This window comes from Meriones unguiculatus, chromosome 15, assembly GCF_030254825.1.
Source record: "Meriones unguiculatus strain TT.TT164.6M chromosome 15, Bangor_MerUng_6.1, whole genome shotgun sequence".
Lineage (NCBI taxonomy): Eukaryota > Metazoa > Chordata > Mammalia > Rodentia > Muridae > Meriones > Meriones unguiculatus.
In genome coordinates this window covers 70985089-70999865 of record NC_083362.1, presented here as the reverse complement: position 1 = coordinate 70999865, position 14777 = coordinate 70985089, and the positions used below count along the sequence as shown (strand labels likewise).

At 42.5% G+C, this 14777-nt stretch overlaps 1 protein-coding gene across 7 annotated transcripts in view; it reads right to left on the bottom strand.

Annotated features, from left to right (window-relative positions):
• Positions 1 to 14777, bottom strand: part of LOC132648110 (nuclear body protein SP140-like) — a 45843-nt gene that overhangs the window by 19999 nt on the left and 11067 nt on the right. For 6 of the 7 annotated variants that reach the window (XM_060368743.1, XM_060368742.1, XM_060368745.1 and 3 more), the window contains exons 5-10: positions 13917 to 13997; positions 13475 to 13558; positions 7528 to 7608; positions 7086 to 7169; positions 3057 to 3158; positions 2261 to 2314 (exon numbers count right to left, since the gene is read on the bottom strand). In XM_060368743.1, the coding sequence (XP_060224726.1) occupies positions 2261 to 2314; positions 3057 to 3158; positions 7086 to 7169; positions 7528 to 7608; positions 13475 to 13558; positions 13917 to 13997 (486 nt within the window). Of the gene's footprint in view, positions 1 to 2260; positions 2315 to 3056; positions 3159 to 7085; positions 7170 to 7527; positions 7609 to 11536; positions 11650 to 13474; positions 13559 to 13916; positions 13998 to 14777 lie in introns of those variants that run through there. The other variant, XM_060368747.1, reaches the window with a different exon arrangement.

The window sequence follows — 14777 nt, the reverse complement described above, 5'->3', positions numbered from 1 at the left end:
TGAGACCCTCATGTGTTTCATCTAGCACCTGAAGGGCTGGAGTGGTGGTGGGGAAACTTTAGGAAGCCTCATAGGATCTTTCTGTTGCAGTTTTTTTTTTTCTCTTGAATTATCCAAATGCATGTGACCACAGGTCTGGAGGATTGGAGAATCTGTCTAATGATGACGATGAGGGATCATTATTATTTCTTAATCCATATGTTTGCTGAAATATAGGATGTGCTTATTGCATGCTCATGTGTTTGAATGAGTGCAAGCATGGTCATGCCAGTGCACATGTGTGAAGGTCAGAGGGCAACTCTACATGTCAATCCTTGACTTGCACTTTCTTTGGAACAGGGTCTCTGTGGTTGTTCACTGGTTGTGGCTGGCTGGAGCAGTCACAATCTGAGATGCCCATCTTGGGTGAGTCAACAGCGACTCCAGGACTGACAAGGGTGGAAGCACCAAATCTGTCATGGTCTTCCAAGGAAGGTGACATACTAAGAACATTCCACCCAGCGGTACTTCTGCTGTCCAGTCTACAGCAAGCTAGAAACAAGTTTCTGAAAACTTCCATCAAGACTCACCTGGGCATGGCTCTCAAGCTTAGCTGAGCTGATGCCCATGTCTGCTGATGCCAAAGCTGCTCTGCCCAAGTGGGTTACACAGAACTGAGAGCAGATGTGGCCACTCCACAAGCTGGCAGAACACAACTAACTGGGCTGAATATTTGTTCAGTCCTGTGAGAAGCCATGACTGGCGGGGGCTGTGGAAATGTTATGACTGAGTAGCACTGGTCTCTGGAAATGGAGGCTCTACCTGAATTTCTCCTGCAGAGGCCATTGCTTGCACAGTAGCCTTACGCTCAAGCCAGACCGTCTCTCAGGGGCTAACCCTACCATAAAGTGGTTCATCCTGGCACACTGCTTAGAACTTCCAAACCCTCTTGACGGTGGTGCCTTCATTTGGCTTTTGGATCAGCTGAATCTGGCTGCCCCATTGTGACCCTAGAAGTCCTTGGATCTCACCCTTGGCTGTTGGGACCATTTGCAGTCTGATAATAACACCCCTAGCTCTTTTATGGGAAACCTATGCCAGTGCTGATTCTTTGTCCTTCATGCCCTGCACACACTCTTAGGTAGGGCAGCTTGCTCACTGCAGGGAACAGGCCCCAGAAAGAAACTCTACCCTTCCTGGATAATGGTCAGGAAGTAGGGAGGAGGCTGCTGGTGACACATGGACCTATTCTGAGATTCTCACTTCTGTTCTGGTACCCACGGCTTCCAGTGTAATTCTGGCTCCTTCTGTGAATATTTTCTGCCTTGCTTTCTGGCCCTTGGATGGCCTGGGTTTAGGTGAGAAATGAGATGGTTTGAACAAGAGTTGCAGGTGCAGCCCGTGGAATGACATGTGCAGTCTCGTGGCAGGAACTAGAGCAGAGCTCCAGGCACCTGAGGGGCTGCCTCACACTCAGGAGGTCTGGGGACAAGAGCAGCACTAATGACACCCGCCTTTCAGAATTGCCAGAACCACACTCTGGAGTGTTCTCCCGCACTGAGAATGCTGAGATGATGCCACTCGGTTAAGGTCAAGGGCAGAGAGCAGATAGGATGTATGACCCACAGTCAGAGCCCTTCCTCACCCAAGGACATGGTTCACAGAGCTGGGACTGGGATCCACAGCTGTCCCCAGACCACGTGACAGCCGTCCACCTTCTCAGTGACTAAAGAATGTCCTGTTCAGGGGAGCACAACTATTATCAACGCTTATTTTCTAGGGATGTGTTTTCTCAGAACTCGTGTGGAAGCCAGGCATTTACAAATCTCCTTCATACAAACACAGTGAGTTGCACTTTAGTGATGTCAGGGACAATCAGGCTTTATACTTTATAGACTCAGTTAAATTTCGAAGGGAAAAGGTCACATGTGCCACTGTTGCACAGTGCTCTTTAGTCCCTACATAGACCTGTGTGTGCAGCATCTATCCGGCTTGGTCCACAGCACAGTCTTTGGGCATGTTGGTGGAGGGACTGCCCACTTCTTGACACCCATAAGATCAGGTCACTTGTACACTAACAGTCAAAAGCAACTCCCCCCTTCAAGGTTCTTAGCTTAATCATATGTGTAGAGCGCCTTTGTCGTTAATATAACAGGCTCCAAGGATGAGGAGGACTTTAGAGGAGGTCACTATAGCCTACTCCTTTATCACAGCAGCAAGCTTAGCAACAAATGACTTCTCTGTTACATCAAAAGCATGGAAACACTCATTGTTTCCTTACCTCTCCTCTTCCTGGATTCCCCTACAGTAATGTTGTTCCTAGTGTCCATAGCTTCTAGAAAACAATAAATGGTGATTAGGAAAGAAATAATGAAGAGAAGTTACAAACCTTAGGACCATCCACACTGCAAGAGCCTTGCTTACATCAATGTTTGGATTGTCATTTCTTTCCCCCTCCTAGAAGAATCCAAGGCTACTGAACTGACAACTAGGAATCCAAGTAGGGTCCTGGCCATTTTTGGACCCCCATCTCCCAAAGAAACATTTTAAATCTTAAAATGTTTTTGCACAAATAAAATAAGAATTTTGTAGGTAATTTTCTGGGCAAGCCCTGATTAGTTCTTTGACACTCTTGAGGACTTTGGTTGGGAATACACTGTGGATTGAGACTAGCTGACCTGAACTCTTCTCTTCACAGGCTGCAAGCTCATACCTGACAGGGACCTTTGTCATGGCTTATATGACAAAACAACTTTATTATCTAGCTGCAAGAGTTTACTCAGCCAACTTGGGTGGCAGGAAAGAGTGGGTGTGACTCAGTACATCAAGGCAGCAGGCAAATAAGTGCCAGTTTTAAAAGTGTATGTCTTCTCTTTCACCCAGATGTGACCAACTGACTCCATCCTGTGGCACACGGCTCTGTGAAGGGTTCTTGCTTCTCTCCAGCTCCCAGCAGGCAGGTGCAGAGCACTGGATTCAGGGAAGGCCTGGACCACAAGCTAGTACTGTAGCTGGAGCTGTGGGACTCACGAGCCATCCCCAACCCATGACCCTGGGCAGCCTTATCTATTCCTTACCTTCTTGGCTGCTTCCCATCCTTGCTTCCTGGTCTTCTGCCATATATGTTGGGGAACACATGACACAGGGACAAGTCTTTTCACTTGTGGATGGCGCTGCTCCTGGGACAAAATTGTGGGTGTTGATTTGTTTGTCATTAATTTTGCAATGCTGGGGGCTCATTCGTGCTAGGCAAGCATTCTACCACTGAGTTACACCCTCAGACTTTTTTGTTTCATTTTCAGACAGGGTGTAAACTAATTTTCCTAGATGGCCTTAAACTCAGGCTAGCCCAAGCTAGCCTTGAACTGTGGTCTTCTAATTGTCATACTAAGGATTTGACAACCTTTTTACAAGTTTTTTAGTCCCACCCCACTTCTTGTTCCTTTAAAATATTTTTACATTCTCCCTCTGTCTTTCTGTTCCTCTTTTTAAGTTTTCCTGTCCCATCTTGCCCCCTTTGTCAGAACTGCATCTGTTTGATTATTTTAGGGCATGGTTTCCTTGTCTCTCATAGAGCAGCAGGAGAAAAGCAAGCTCTTTCTCACCCCTTCCTTTGTCCAGCTGGTGATCTTACGTCCTGGATACTAATCCTAACCAAAAAATGCAGTCCATGGATTCTGAGACAGAGACAGAGAAGAGCCCCCACTGTTGTTGGAAGGCACAGCAAGCTACAGTCTGAACTACAGAGGAGTGCTTTCTGGAAAAATGAAAACTAAGAAACAAAACACCTGCTCTGGCAATCCCACCAAGATCCAATGGAACCATTCTCTTTCCACCATCCACATTATTTTCCATCTTTAATTTTCTATGTGTAGCTGTAAAGAAAAATGTAAAGTTTTTATATTTTATTGTGAAGAACAAAACTGTTCTTTAAAACCAGTAAAAGGTAACCTTTGCTACTTTTACCAGTTTCAAATCCTTTCCATTTAACCAATGCCTATCTATTTACTAACTATGCTCCCGAAATCTAGCCAATCATAGGCAGTGAAACAAATTTGAAATTCATCCAGTCAGCATCTGCCACCCTCCAAATGCTTGGGTGATACTTCTGTGGCAGCCTACTCATAAGCACTTCTGTTTTGCCAAGTCTACAGTGCCTGAACTACCTGCTTCTCAAAGCTCCAAGTGAAACCACCTGTGGCCTTTTTTGTTAGAATCCCTGTGCTTTGAGGCCAGTGCCTCCTCCCACTCCCTCCAGGGTCTTCACTTAGCTTCAGATACGGAAGTGATGGTCTCTAGCTTCCATGTATGGTGTTCCCATCTGAGGAATTGCTAGGAGTGTCCTGCAGATGTAAATTCTAGACCTCCTGTGCACAGCACAGACAGTGTTCTTTAACACACTATGTGACTCAGTATGGTCAGCAACTTGTCTCATTGTGCTCTTATTTCTGTGTCATGCTAGTTAAAGAAGCACACACAGATCAATGTCAAGAAACTGCCATCTTAATTTGTAGATACAGTAGGTAACAAATATGCTGTCTGTGTTTATTCTTGCTTCATTTAGTATCAACAACGTTTAATAAGTCTTTTTTCCTTGTGTCTGTCTTGATTCTCTCAGTCTTTCTGAATATTAAAAGATAATGACATAAAACAAACAGATGGAAGCAGAGGTCCCAAGCCAAGCCAGCTTCTAAAACTAATGAATGTGGACCTACCAGCCAATAGCCAACTTGTGCAAAGAAGCTTGACCTTACTTTATCTTAGAACAGTCGCAAAGATACATGGCAGCTTGTTAGTCTAGAAATAAGTTCTTTTTCTCATTGTGTATGTAATCTTGAGTCAATTACTGTCATGTAATTGATTACACATCCCCCTTTTAGCCTCTGCATCTCTTGAGAGCCTAGTACTTCACACATGGCAACACACTGTTCACATTTATAGCCGAGCATCCTCTTTCCATGCGTCATGGGGATCTTCTCTCAAAGCCACAATCTCCCATGACAGAACTTGCACTTCCTCCTTGTGCTCTCACAATGATTCTAACTCTTTCACTTAATGAACAGCAGAATTTCACAAATTATTCCAGTTCACAAGGAGGTGGGGGAACCCAGGAAGATGTGGAGACCATATAACTTCACCAGTTTGACAGCGAGCTCTATAGAACAAGAGAGGAGTCTCCAGTGTTCCCATGCCCCTCCAGTCACTGTAACTCTGGACCATTCTCTGGGGAACATTGCTTTCTTTGACAAACCCCATCAATCTTGAGGCTGAAATTTTTCTGCAAATGGAACTGCCAGACTGTGTGAACACAGATGTGTTTAAGAGGTCTTGAGAGGTTCACCTGTGTATGTCTCTGTATAATCAGACTAGGCCAACAGCATTTGACTAGATGTGATGACACTGTGTAGGCAACAGCTCTATCGTGAGTTGGAAACACTGGACAATTTTCTAACATCTGAGTGAAATATTCAGCATCCTAACTTTTCTCCCAACACTGAGAAGTGGGCACAAGTCCCACCCCAACTGAGAATCTATGAGCAACTGATACCTGCTGGAAGAGGGAACATCGTTTTTCTCCAGCAGAGTGCCACTGGGTATGCCAACCACATCCAGGGCGGCCCCATGCCCAGGAGTAGGTGACCAACACAAACTTCATAGTTTTGTGTCTGTGTGCGCCTTTTCTTTCTTTCTTTCTTTCTTTCTTTCTTTCTTTCTTTCTTTCTTTCTTTTCACTTTTCTTTTTTCTTTTTGTCATATTGGTTTGTTGGTTTTGATTTTTTTGAAAGAGAACAAGACAGGAGAGAGAGAACTTAAGTTGTCTGAGTAGGCCTATGGAGAGGATCTGGGATGAATTGGGGAATCAAAAAGAATACTGTCAAACGATAATGTATAAAAATATTTAAGCTAGGCATGGTGGCACACACCTGTAATCCCAGCACTACTGGAGGCAGAGGCAAGCAGATCTCTGTGAGTTTGAGGCCAGCCTGGTCTACAATGAGAGTTCAGGACAGCCAAGATTACAAAGAGAAACCCTGTCTTGAAAAAACAAAAAGAAAATCATTTGAGAAAATTTTATAAATGTATATATAAATATATATGCATATATGGTCTCTTTTCTATCTCTATCCATAGACACAATTCTCTCAAACCTTTGATCTGTAACTTAATGAAGTAGACTTAGGATTTGGGTTTAGTGTCCTCTTCCAGAAAAAATATTTTCAATACAGACAATGCTTAATTGTCTCTTACAAGCTTTGAATGATGGACTTCCTACAGGAGAAGCTAAGAATGGAAAGTTCTTATGCTGTAGCTACAGTGATGGCCCAGCAGTGAAGAGCTCAAACTGATTTTCCAGAAGATCTTAGTTTGCTGCTTTGGATAAAGACCCTTAAACTTCCACTTTGGGTTCAGACCACAGGAACCTAACCACCTGCCTTGGAAAACCTACATCCCATGGGGAACCATCTGGAAATTTGACCTCTGATCTCCTGTCTTTGTCAATTTTGAAACATAACAGAATCTTAATCACTTCTGTATATGCAGAGCCTTAAAATTATAAAAATTCCCCTTGACAAAGACTTAGGAATAAAGGGATGACATATTTACCAAAAGATGTGGAGAAAATATATGGCCCAAGTAACATGAAGTATACTGAACTTGCAGCTTGGGGTTTCATTGAATTTCATCAGTCATATGATATAAAACTTCTTCTTGGACAAACTTGGAGAAGTTTGAGAAAAAGAAATAATAAAAATGATAAACTGGCATAGAAATGCTAAGCCTTGGTTTCCATGGAGACTGAGAATTTAGAAAAAAAATCCTATGGATTCAATATCTTATGGCCTTAGCAGCTGTGAAATGACAACAGCAAAGACTGGTGTCCTGTCACCAGATTTCTTCTAAAGTGAGATTCCTTCATGATGTTTCTCAAGACATTTTACCTCCCAGAAATTACCCAGAATGCCATGAGAAAAAAAAGCTGTAACTAGGGCATGACCATCTCTTCATCATGATGGGTGTACAGAGCAAACACAGCAGGAAACACCAGCTCAGAATTCAGCCTCCAGTCCCCTGCAGAGCACACAGTGCCTGCTCCCATCACTCACCTGCTTCAAGTCTTGGTGGTGAGGACAAGCCATGCTGGGGCTCTTGCCCATCAGACATTTGCTCACAGGATGATCTACTTTCTTCTGTAGAAAAGAATGAAAGACTCAGTGGACTCAGAACGGCTGAGGACAACCCAGCAGGAGAGCCACCTGAGACAACTAGGAAGGTCAAGGAGGCTTAGGGTCTCCTGGAGTGAACATCGTGGTTGTGGGACTCTGAGGTGGAGGCTGACATGGCTCCTTCTCTGTCACCAGAGGCAGAGGGCTGGCCACTCATCTGTTCCCTCACTGCACATTGCACTCCCCATTATTTCTGACCCTTGGTGCTGCCTCTAGGATTTCTTCTCTCTGAGTATGTGAAGAGGAGAGCAGAATGGGGAATGTGTGGGGTCCCTCTCTCTTGCAGATCCATTAGCTGACTGGCAAATGGAGTCTCACCCACCTCCTCTGCTGCATTGTGACAGTCTGGCCAACTCCTCTGCTTGTTCATCATTGATCTGAGAATTTTCATTGCTACAGGATGCTAAAGAGGAACAAAGATACAATAAACCACGCAGAGGGAACCAAAAATACACCAAATTGCTCATGTAGAATGATGAAGCTCAGAGAATATAAGAAAATAAGAGTACAAGGAATCAAAATGACACCATTGACACTGAGGAAATCCAAATAATCATTAGGTCTTACTATAAAAGCCTATATGCCATAAAATTTGAAAATCTAAAAGAAACTAACAATTTTCTTGATAGATTCCAGTTACCAAAATTAAATTAATATCAGGTAGAAAGATTGACTAGTCCTATATACCCCAAGGTAATAGAAGCAGTCATCAAAAGTATCCCTTAAAAAAAAAAAAAAGCCATGGCCAGATGGTTTCAGCATAAAATTCTACCAGACCTTCAAAGAAATGCTAACTCCAATTCTCTTCAAACTATTCCACAAAATGGAAACAGAAGGAACATTACTAAAGTCATTCTATTAAGACACAGTCACCTTGATACCTAAAGCACACAGAGACCCAACCAAAATAGAGAACTTCAGACCTATGTCTCTTATGAACATTCATGCACAAATACACAATAAACTACTGGAAACATGAATCCAAGAACATAAAAGATATCATCCACAATGACCAAGTAGGCTTCCATCCCAGGCATGCAGGGGTTGTTCAATATGTGGAAATACATCAATGTAATCCACTATGTAAACAAACTGAAGGAGAAAAACCACATGATCATCTCCCTAGATGCTGAAAAAGCATTTGACAAGATCCAACACCCATTCATGTTTAAAGTCTTGGAGAGATCAGGGATACAAGGCACATACCTAAACATAGTAAAGACAATATACAGCAAGCCTATAGCCAACATAAAACTCAAATCAATCCCACTGAAATCAGGGACAAGGCAAGGCTTCCCGCTCTCTCCATATCTCTTCAACACAGTATTTGAAGTCCTAGCTAGAGCAATAAGACAACTAAAGGAGATCAAGGGGATACAAATCAGAAAGGAAGAAGTCAAAGTACCACTATTTGCAGATAATATGATAGTATACATGAGTGACCACAATAATTCAACCAGAGAACTTCTTTAGCTGATAAACAACTTCAACAAAGTGGCTGGATACAAAATTAACTCAAAAAAAAAATCAGAAGCCCTCCTGTATAGCAAAGACAAAAGGGCCAAGAAAGAAATTAGGGAAGCAACACCATTCACAATAGCCATAAAGTACCTTATGTACTTTATAAAGGACATAAAGTACCTTGGGGTGACTCTAACCAAGCAAGTGAAAGACCTGTTCAAAAAAAAAAAAGACAAAAAACAAAAAACTCAAATCTCTAAAGAAGGAAATTGAAGAAGATATCAGAAAATGGAATGATCTCCCTTGCTCATGGATCGGTAGGATTAAAATAGTGAAAATGGCCATCCTGCCAAAAGCAATCTACAGATTCAGTGCCATTCTCATCAAAGTACCAACACAATTCTTTACAGAATTTGAAAGACAATTTCTAAACTTCATATGGAAAAACAAAAAACCCAAAATAGCCAAAATTATCCTTTAAAACAACCGATCATCTGGAGATATCTCCATCCTTGATCTCAAGCTGTGCTACAGAGCAATAGTAATAAAAACTGCATGGTATTGGCATAGAAACAGAATGGTGGATGAATGGACTCGGAATGAAGACCCAGAAACAAATCCACACACTTATAGACACCTGATTTGTGACAAGAATGCCAAAACCATACAGTGGAAAAAAAGATAGCATCCTCAACAAATCAAATGGTGCTGGTCTAACTGGGTGTCTACATGCAGAAAAAATGCAAATAGACCTATACTTATCAACCTGCACATCACTAAAAGACAAGTGGATCAAAGACCTCAATATAAAAACAGACACACTAAACCTGTTAGAAGAAAAAGTGGGAAAGAGCCTTGAACTCATTGTCACAAGAGACAACTTCCTGAACAGAACACCAACAGCACAGGCTCTAAGATCAACAATCAATATCATGAAACTGAAAAGCTTCTATAAAGCAAAGTACACTGTTGTCAGAACAAAATGACAGCCTACAGATTGGAAAAGGATCTTCACCAACCCTATATCTGACAGAGGACTAATATCCAGAATATATAAAGAATTTAAGAAGTTAAACAGCAGTAAATCAAGTAACCCAATTAAAAAAATGGGGTACAGAGCTAAACAAATAATTCTCAATAGAGGAACTTCGAATGGCAGAGAAACACTTAAAGAAATGCTCAACATTCTTAGTCATTAGGGAAATGCAAATCAAAATTACCCTGAGATTTCACCTTACACCCATCAGATTGGTTAAGATCAAACACTCAAGTGGCAACACATGCTGGAGAGAATGTGGAGAAAGGAGAAACCGCCTCCATTGATGGTGGGAATGTAACCTTGTACAACCACTTTGGAAATCAATCTGGCACTTTCTCAGAAAATTAGGAATAGTGCTTCCTCAAGTTCCAGCTATACCACTCTTAGGCATATATCCAAAAGATGCTCAAGTATACAACAAGGACATTTGCTCAACCACGTTCATAGCAGGTTTATTTGTAATACCAAGAATCTGGAAATAATCCAGATGTCCCTCAGTGGAGGAATGGAGACAGAAATTAGGACACATTATATAATGGAATACTACTCAGCAATTAAAAACAAATAAATCATGAAATTTGCAGGCAAATGGTGGGATCTAGAAAAGATCATCCTGAGTGAGGTATCTAGACGCAGAAAGGCACACATGGTATATACTCACTTATAAGTGGATACTAGACATATAATATGGGATAATCATACTAAAATCTGTATACCTAAGGAAGCTAATCAAGAAGGAGGACCCTGGTAAGATGCTCAATCTTCATTCAGAAAGCCAAACGAGACAGACATCAGAAGAGGAAGAAAACAGGGAACAGGACAGGAGCCTACCACAGAGGGCCTCTGAAACACTCTACCTAGCAGGGTATCAAAACATATTCTGAGATTCATAGCCAAATGTTTTGCAGAGTGAAGGGAATCTTATGAAAAAAGGGGGAGATAGAAAGACCTGGAAGGAATAGGAGCTCCACAAGGGGAGCAGCAGAACCAAAAATATTTGGGCACAGGGTTCTTTTCTGAGACTGATACTCCAAACAAGGACCATGCATGCATAGAGATAACTTAGAACTGCTGCACAGAAGTAGCCATGACAGCTCAGTGACCGAGAGGGTTCTCCAATAATAGGAACAAGGACCATCTCTGATATGACATGGCTCTTTGATCACTTCCCCTTGAGTAGGGAGCAGTCTTGCCAGTCCACAGAGGAAGACAAAGAAGCCAGTCCTGAGGACACCTGATAGACTAGGGTCAGATGGAAGGGGAGAAGAACCTCCCTTATCATTTGACTGGGAGGGGGCATAGGAGAAAAAGAGGAAGGGAGGGTGGGAGTGGGAAGGAATGGGGAGGGGCTACAGCTGGAATACAAAGTAAATAAACTGTAATTAATAAAATTAAAATTAAAAAAGAATTTAAAAAAATATTCAACCTGAGAAAACACAACAAATCAAGTAATCCAGTTAAAAGAAATGGAGTTAAGAGCTAAACAGAATTCTCAATAGAGGAATATAAAATGGCAGAGAAACACTTAAACAAATGCTCAGTGTCCTTAGTCATCGGAAATGCAAATCAAAACGACCCTGAGATTTCACCTCACACCCATCAGAATGGCCAAGATGAAAAACTCAAGTGACAACACATGCTGGAGAGGTTGTGGAGAAAGGGGAACCCTCCTCCACTGCTGGTGTGAATGTAAACTTGTACAACCACTCTGGAAATCAATCTGGCGCATTCTCAGACAACTAGGAATAGTGCTTTCTCAAGATCCAGCCATACCACTCCTAGGCATATATCCAAAAAAGGCTCAAGTACACAATAAGGACATTTGCTCAACCATGTTTGTAACAGCTTTATTTGTAATAGCCAGAAGCTGGAAACAGCCCAGATGCTCTTCAACTGAAGAATGGATGCAGAAATTGTGGTACATCTACACAATGGAGTATTACTCTGCAATGAAAAATAAGGAAATCATGAAATTTGCAGGTAAATGGTGGGAGCTGGAAAGGATCATCCTGAGTGAGCTGTCCCAGAAGCAGAAAGACACACACAGTATATACTCACTCATATAGACATATAACATATGATAAACCTACTAAAATCTGTACATCTAAAGAAACTAATCAAGAGAGAGGACCCTGACTAAAATAGGGAACTTCCCAGAGACTCATACTCCAACCAAGGACTATTCATGGAGATAACCTAGAACTCCTGCACAGATGTAGCCCATGGCAGTTTAGTGTCCAGGTGGGTTACATAGTAATGGGAAGAGGGCCTGTCTCTGACATAATCTGATTGTCCTGTTCTTTGATCACCTCCCCCTGTGGGGGGAGCAGCCTTACCAGGCCACAGTAGATGACAATGCAGCCACTCCTGATGTGATCTGATAGACTAAGATCAGAAGGAAGGAGAAGAGGACCTCCCCTATCAATGGACTTGGGGAGGGGCATCGGTGAAGAAGGGGGAAGGAGGGTGAGATTGGAAGGGGAGGAGTGAGGGGCTTATGGGAAGATACAAAGTGAATAAAAGTGTAATTAATAAAAAATATATTTAAGCCAGGCGTGGTGGCACACGCCTGTAATCCCATCACTCCGGGAGGCAGAGGCCAGCAGATCTCTGTGAGTTTGAGGACATCCTGGTCTACAACGAAAGTTCAGGACAGCCAAGGCTACACAGAGAAACCCTGTCTTGAAAAAACAAAAAATGGAACAAAAATATTTTGAGCAAATTATAACACATAGGTACATATATATGTTTATACACACACACACACACGTAGTCTCTTTTCTTTCTCTATCCTTAGACACAATTCTCTCAAACATTTGATCTGTAACTTAATGAAGTAGACTTAGGATTTTGGGTTCACCTATCCTCTTATAGAAAACGTGTTTTTTATACTGACATTACCTAATTGTCTCTTACAGGCTTTGAATGATGGAATTTCTGAAGGAGAAACTATTGGAAAGTTCCTGTACTGTAGCTACAGTGATAGCCCAACAGGGAAGAGCACAAACTGACCCTCAGAAGAGGTTAGTTCCCTGCTTTGGATAAAGACCCTTAAAATTCCACTTTGGGTTCAGACCACAGGAACCTAACCACCAGCCTCTGAGAACCTACAACCCATGGGGAACCATCTGGAAATTTGACCTCTAATCTCCTTGTCTTTGTCAAGTTCTGAAATATACCAGAATCTTAATCATTTCTGTATATCCAGAGCCTTAAAACTGGAACAATTTCCCCTGACAAAGACTTAGCAATAAAAGGATGACATATGTACTAAAGGATGGGGGAAAGTATATGGCCCAAATAACAGGAAGTATATTGATCTTATAGCTTGGGGTTTCACTGATTTTCATCAGTCAGATGATACAAATCTTCCTCTTGGAGCACAAACTTTGACAAAAAAAAAAAAAAGATAAATCGGCATAGGAATACAAAGCCTACAAAGCCTTGGTTTCCATGGAGACTGAGAATTTAGAAAAAAAATATCCTATGGATTCAATATCTTATGGCCTTAGCAGCTGTGAAATGACAACAGCAAAGACTGGTGTCCTGTCACCAGATTTCTTCTAAAGTGAGATTCCTTCAGGATGTTTCTCAAGACACTTTACCTCAAAGATACTATCCAGAATGCCATGAGAAAAAAAGCAGTAACCAGGACATGACCATCTCTTCATCATGATGGGTGTACAGAGCAAACACAGCAGGAAACACCAGCTCAGAATTCAGCCTCCAGTCCCCTGCAGAGCACACAGTGCCTGCTCCCATCACTCACCTGCTTCAAGTCTTGGTGGTGAGGACAAGCCATGCTGGGGCTCTTGCCCATCAGACATTTGCTCACAGGATGATCTACTTTCTTCTGTAGAAAAGAATGAAAGACTCAGTGGACTCAGAACGGCTGAGGACAACCCAGCAGGAGAGCCACCTGAGACAACTAGGAAGGTCAAGGAGGCTTAGGGTCTCCTGGAGTGAACATCGTGGTTGTGGGACTCTGAGGTGGAGGCTGACATGGCTCCTTCTCTGTCACCAGAGGCAGAGGGCTGGCCACTCATCTGTTCCCTCACTGCACATTGCACTCCCCATTATTTCTGACCCTTGGTGCTGCCTCTAGGATTTCTTCTCTCGGAGTATGTGAAGAGGAGAGCAGAATGGGGAATGTGTGGGGTCCCTCTCTCTTGCAGATCCATTAGCTGACTGGCAAATGGAGTCTCACCCACCTCCTCTGCTGCATTGTGACAGTCTGGCCAACACCTCTGCTTGTTCATCATTGATCTGAGACTTTCCATTACTACAGGATGCTGAAGAGGAACAAAGATAGAATAAACCACGCAGAGGGAATAAGAAATAACTCATATTGCTCAGGTATAAAGATGAACCTCAGAGAATATAAGAAATAAGAGTACAAGGAATCAAAATGACAACATTGTGTGTATAATACAAACATGGAAAAGAGCAAGACACTTTCTCTGTTATTACTACTTCATTCTGAATAAAGAATGCACATACTCTACCCATAAGGGTTAGGTTGTTCCAAACAGGACTCGCAAGTATTTCTTCATTTCCCAACAAAGGCAAAGGATCGAAGGAGAACCAGGGAATCAAAGTACTAAGAAAAGTTTACACACCCTTGTCTCATGAACAAGAGAGGCGGAGAGGAAGTTGGGAACTTCAGAGAGGAAAGGACTCAGTCCTTGTGACAAGAGAATTTGTTGAACCAAGGGAGAGAGGAAGCCATGCCCACTGCATTTCCCTGAGTGTGTCCTTGAGTTACAGAGAATGAGTCTGATGGAGTAAGACTGACTGAGAAAAGGCATCTGCTATCACAAGCTGTTTCTGTAGTCTTAAGGTGAGACAGGAGATGTGATTTGGGCATCAGGAAAGGTGGCTCAGTGGTCACAATTGTCCAGCCGTGCAAATGCTGCATCCTGAAGATCTTGGAAAGCATCCAGAGCTACATGCAGATATTCAGGCCTGCAGATGAGGAAGCTGTCTGAAGTTTCATGTTTAGGGATCATTAACTTAGAGGTGGGCACAGATATGAAAGCCTGGGAGAGACAGAGGCATGTTTTCCAATGCCA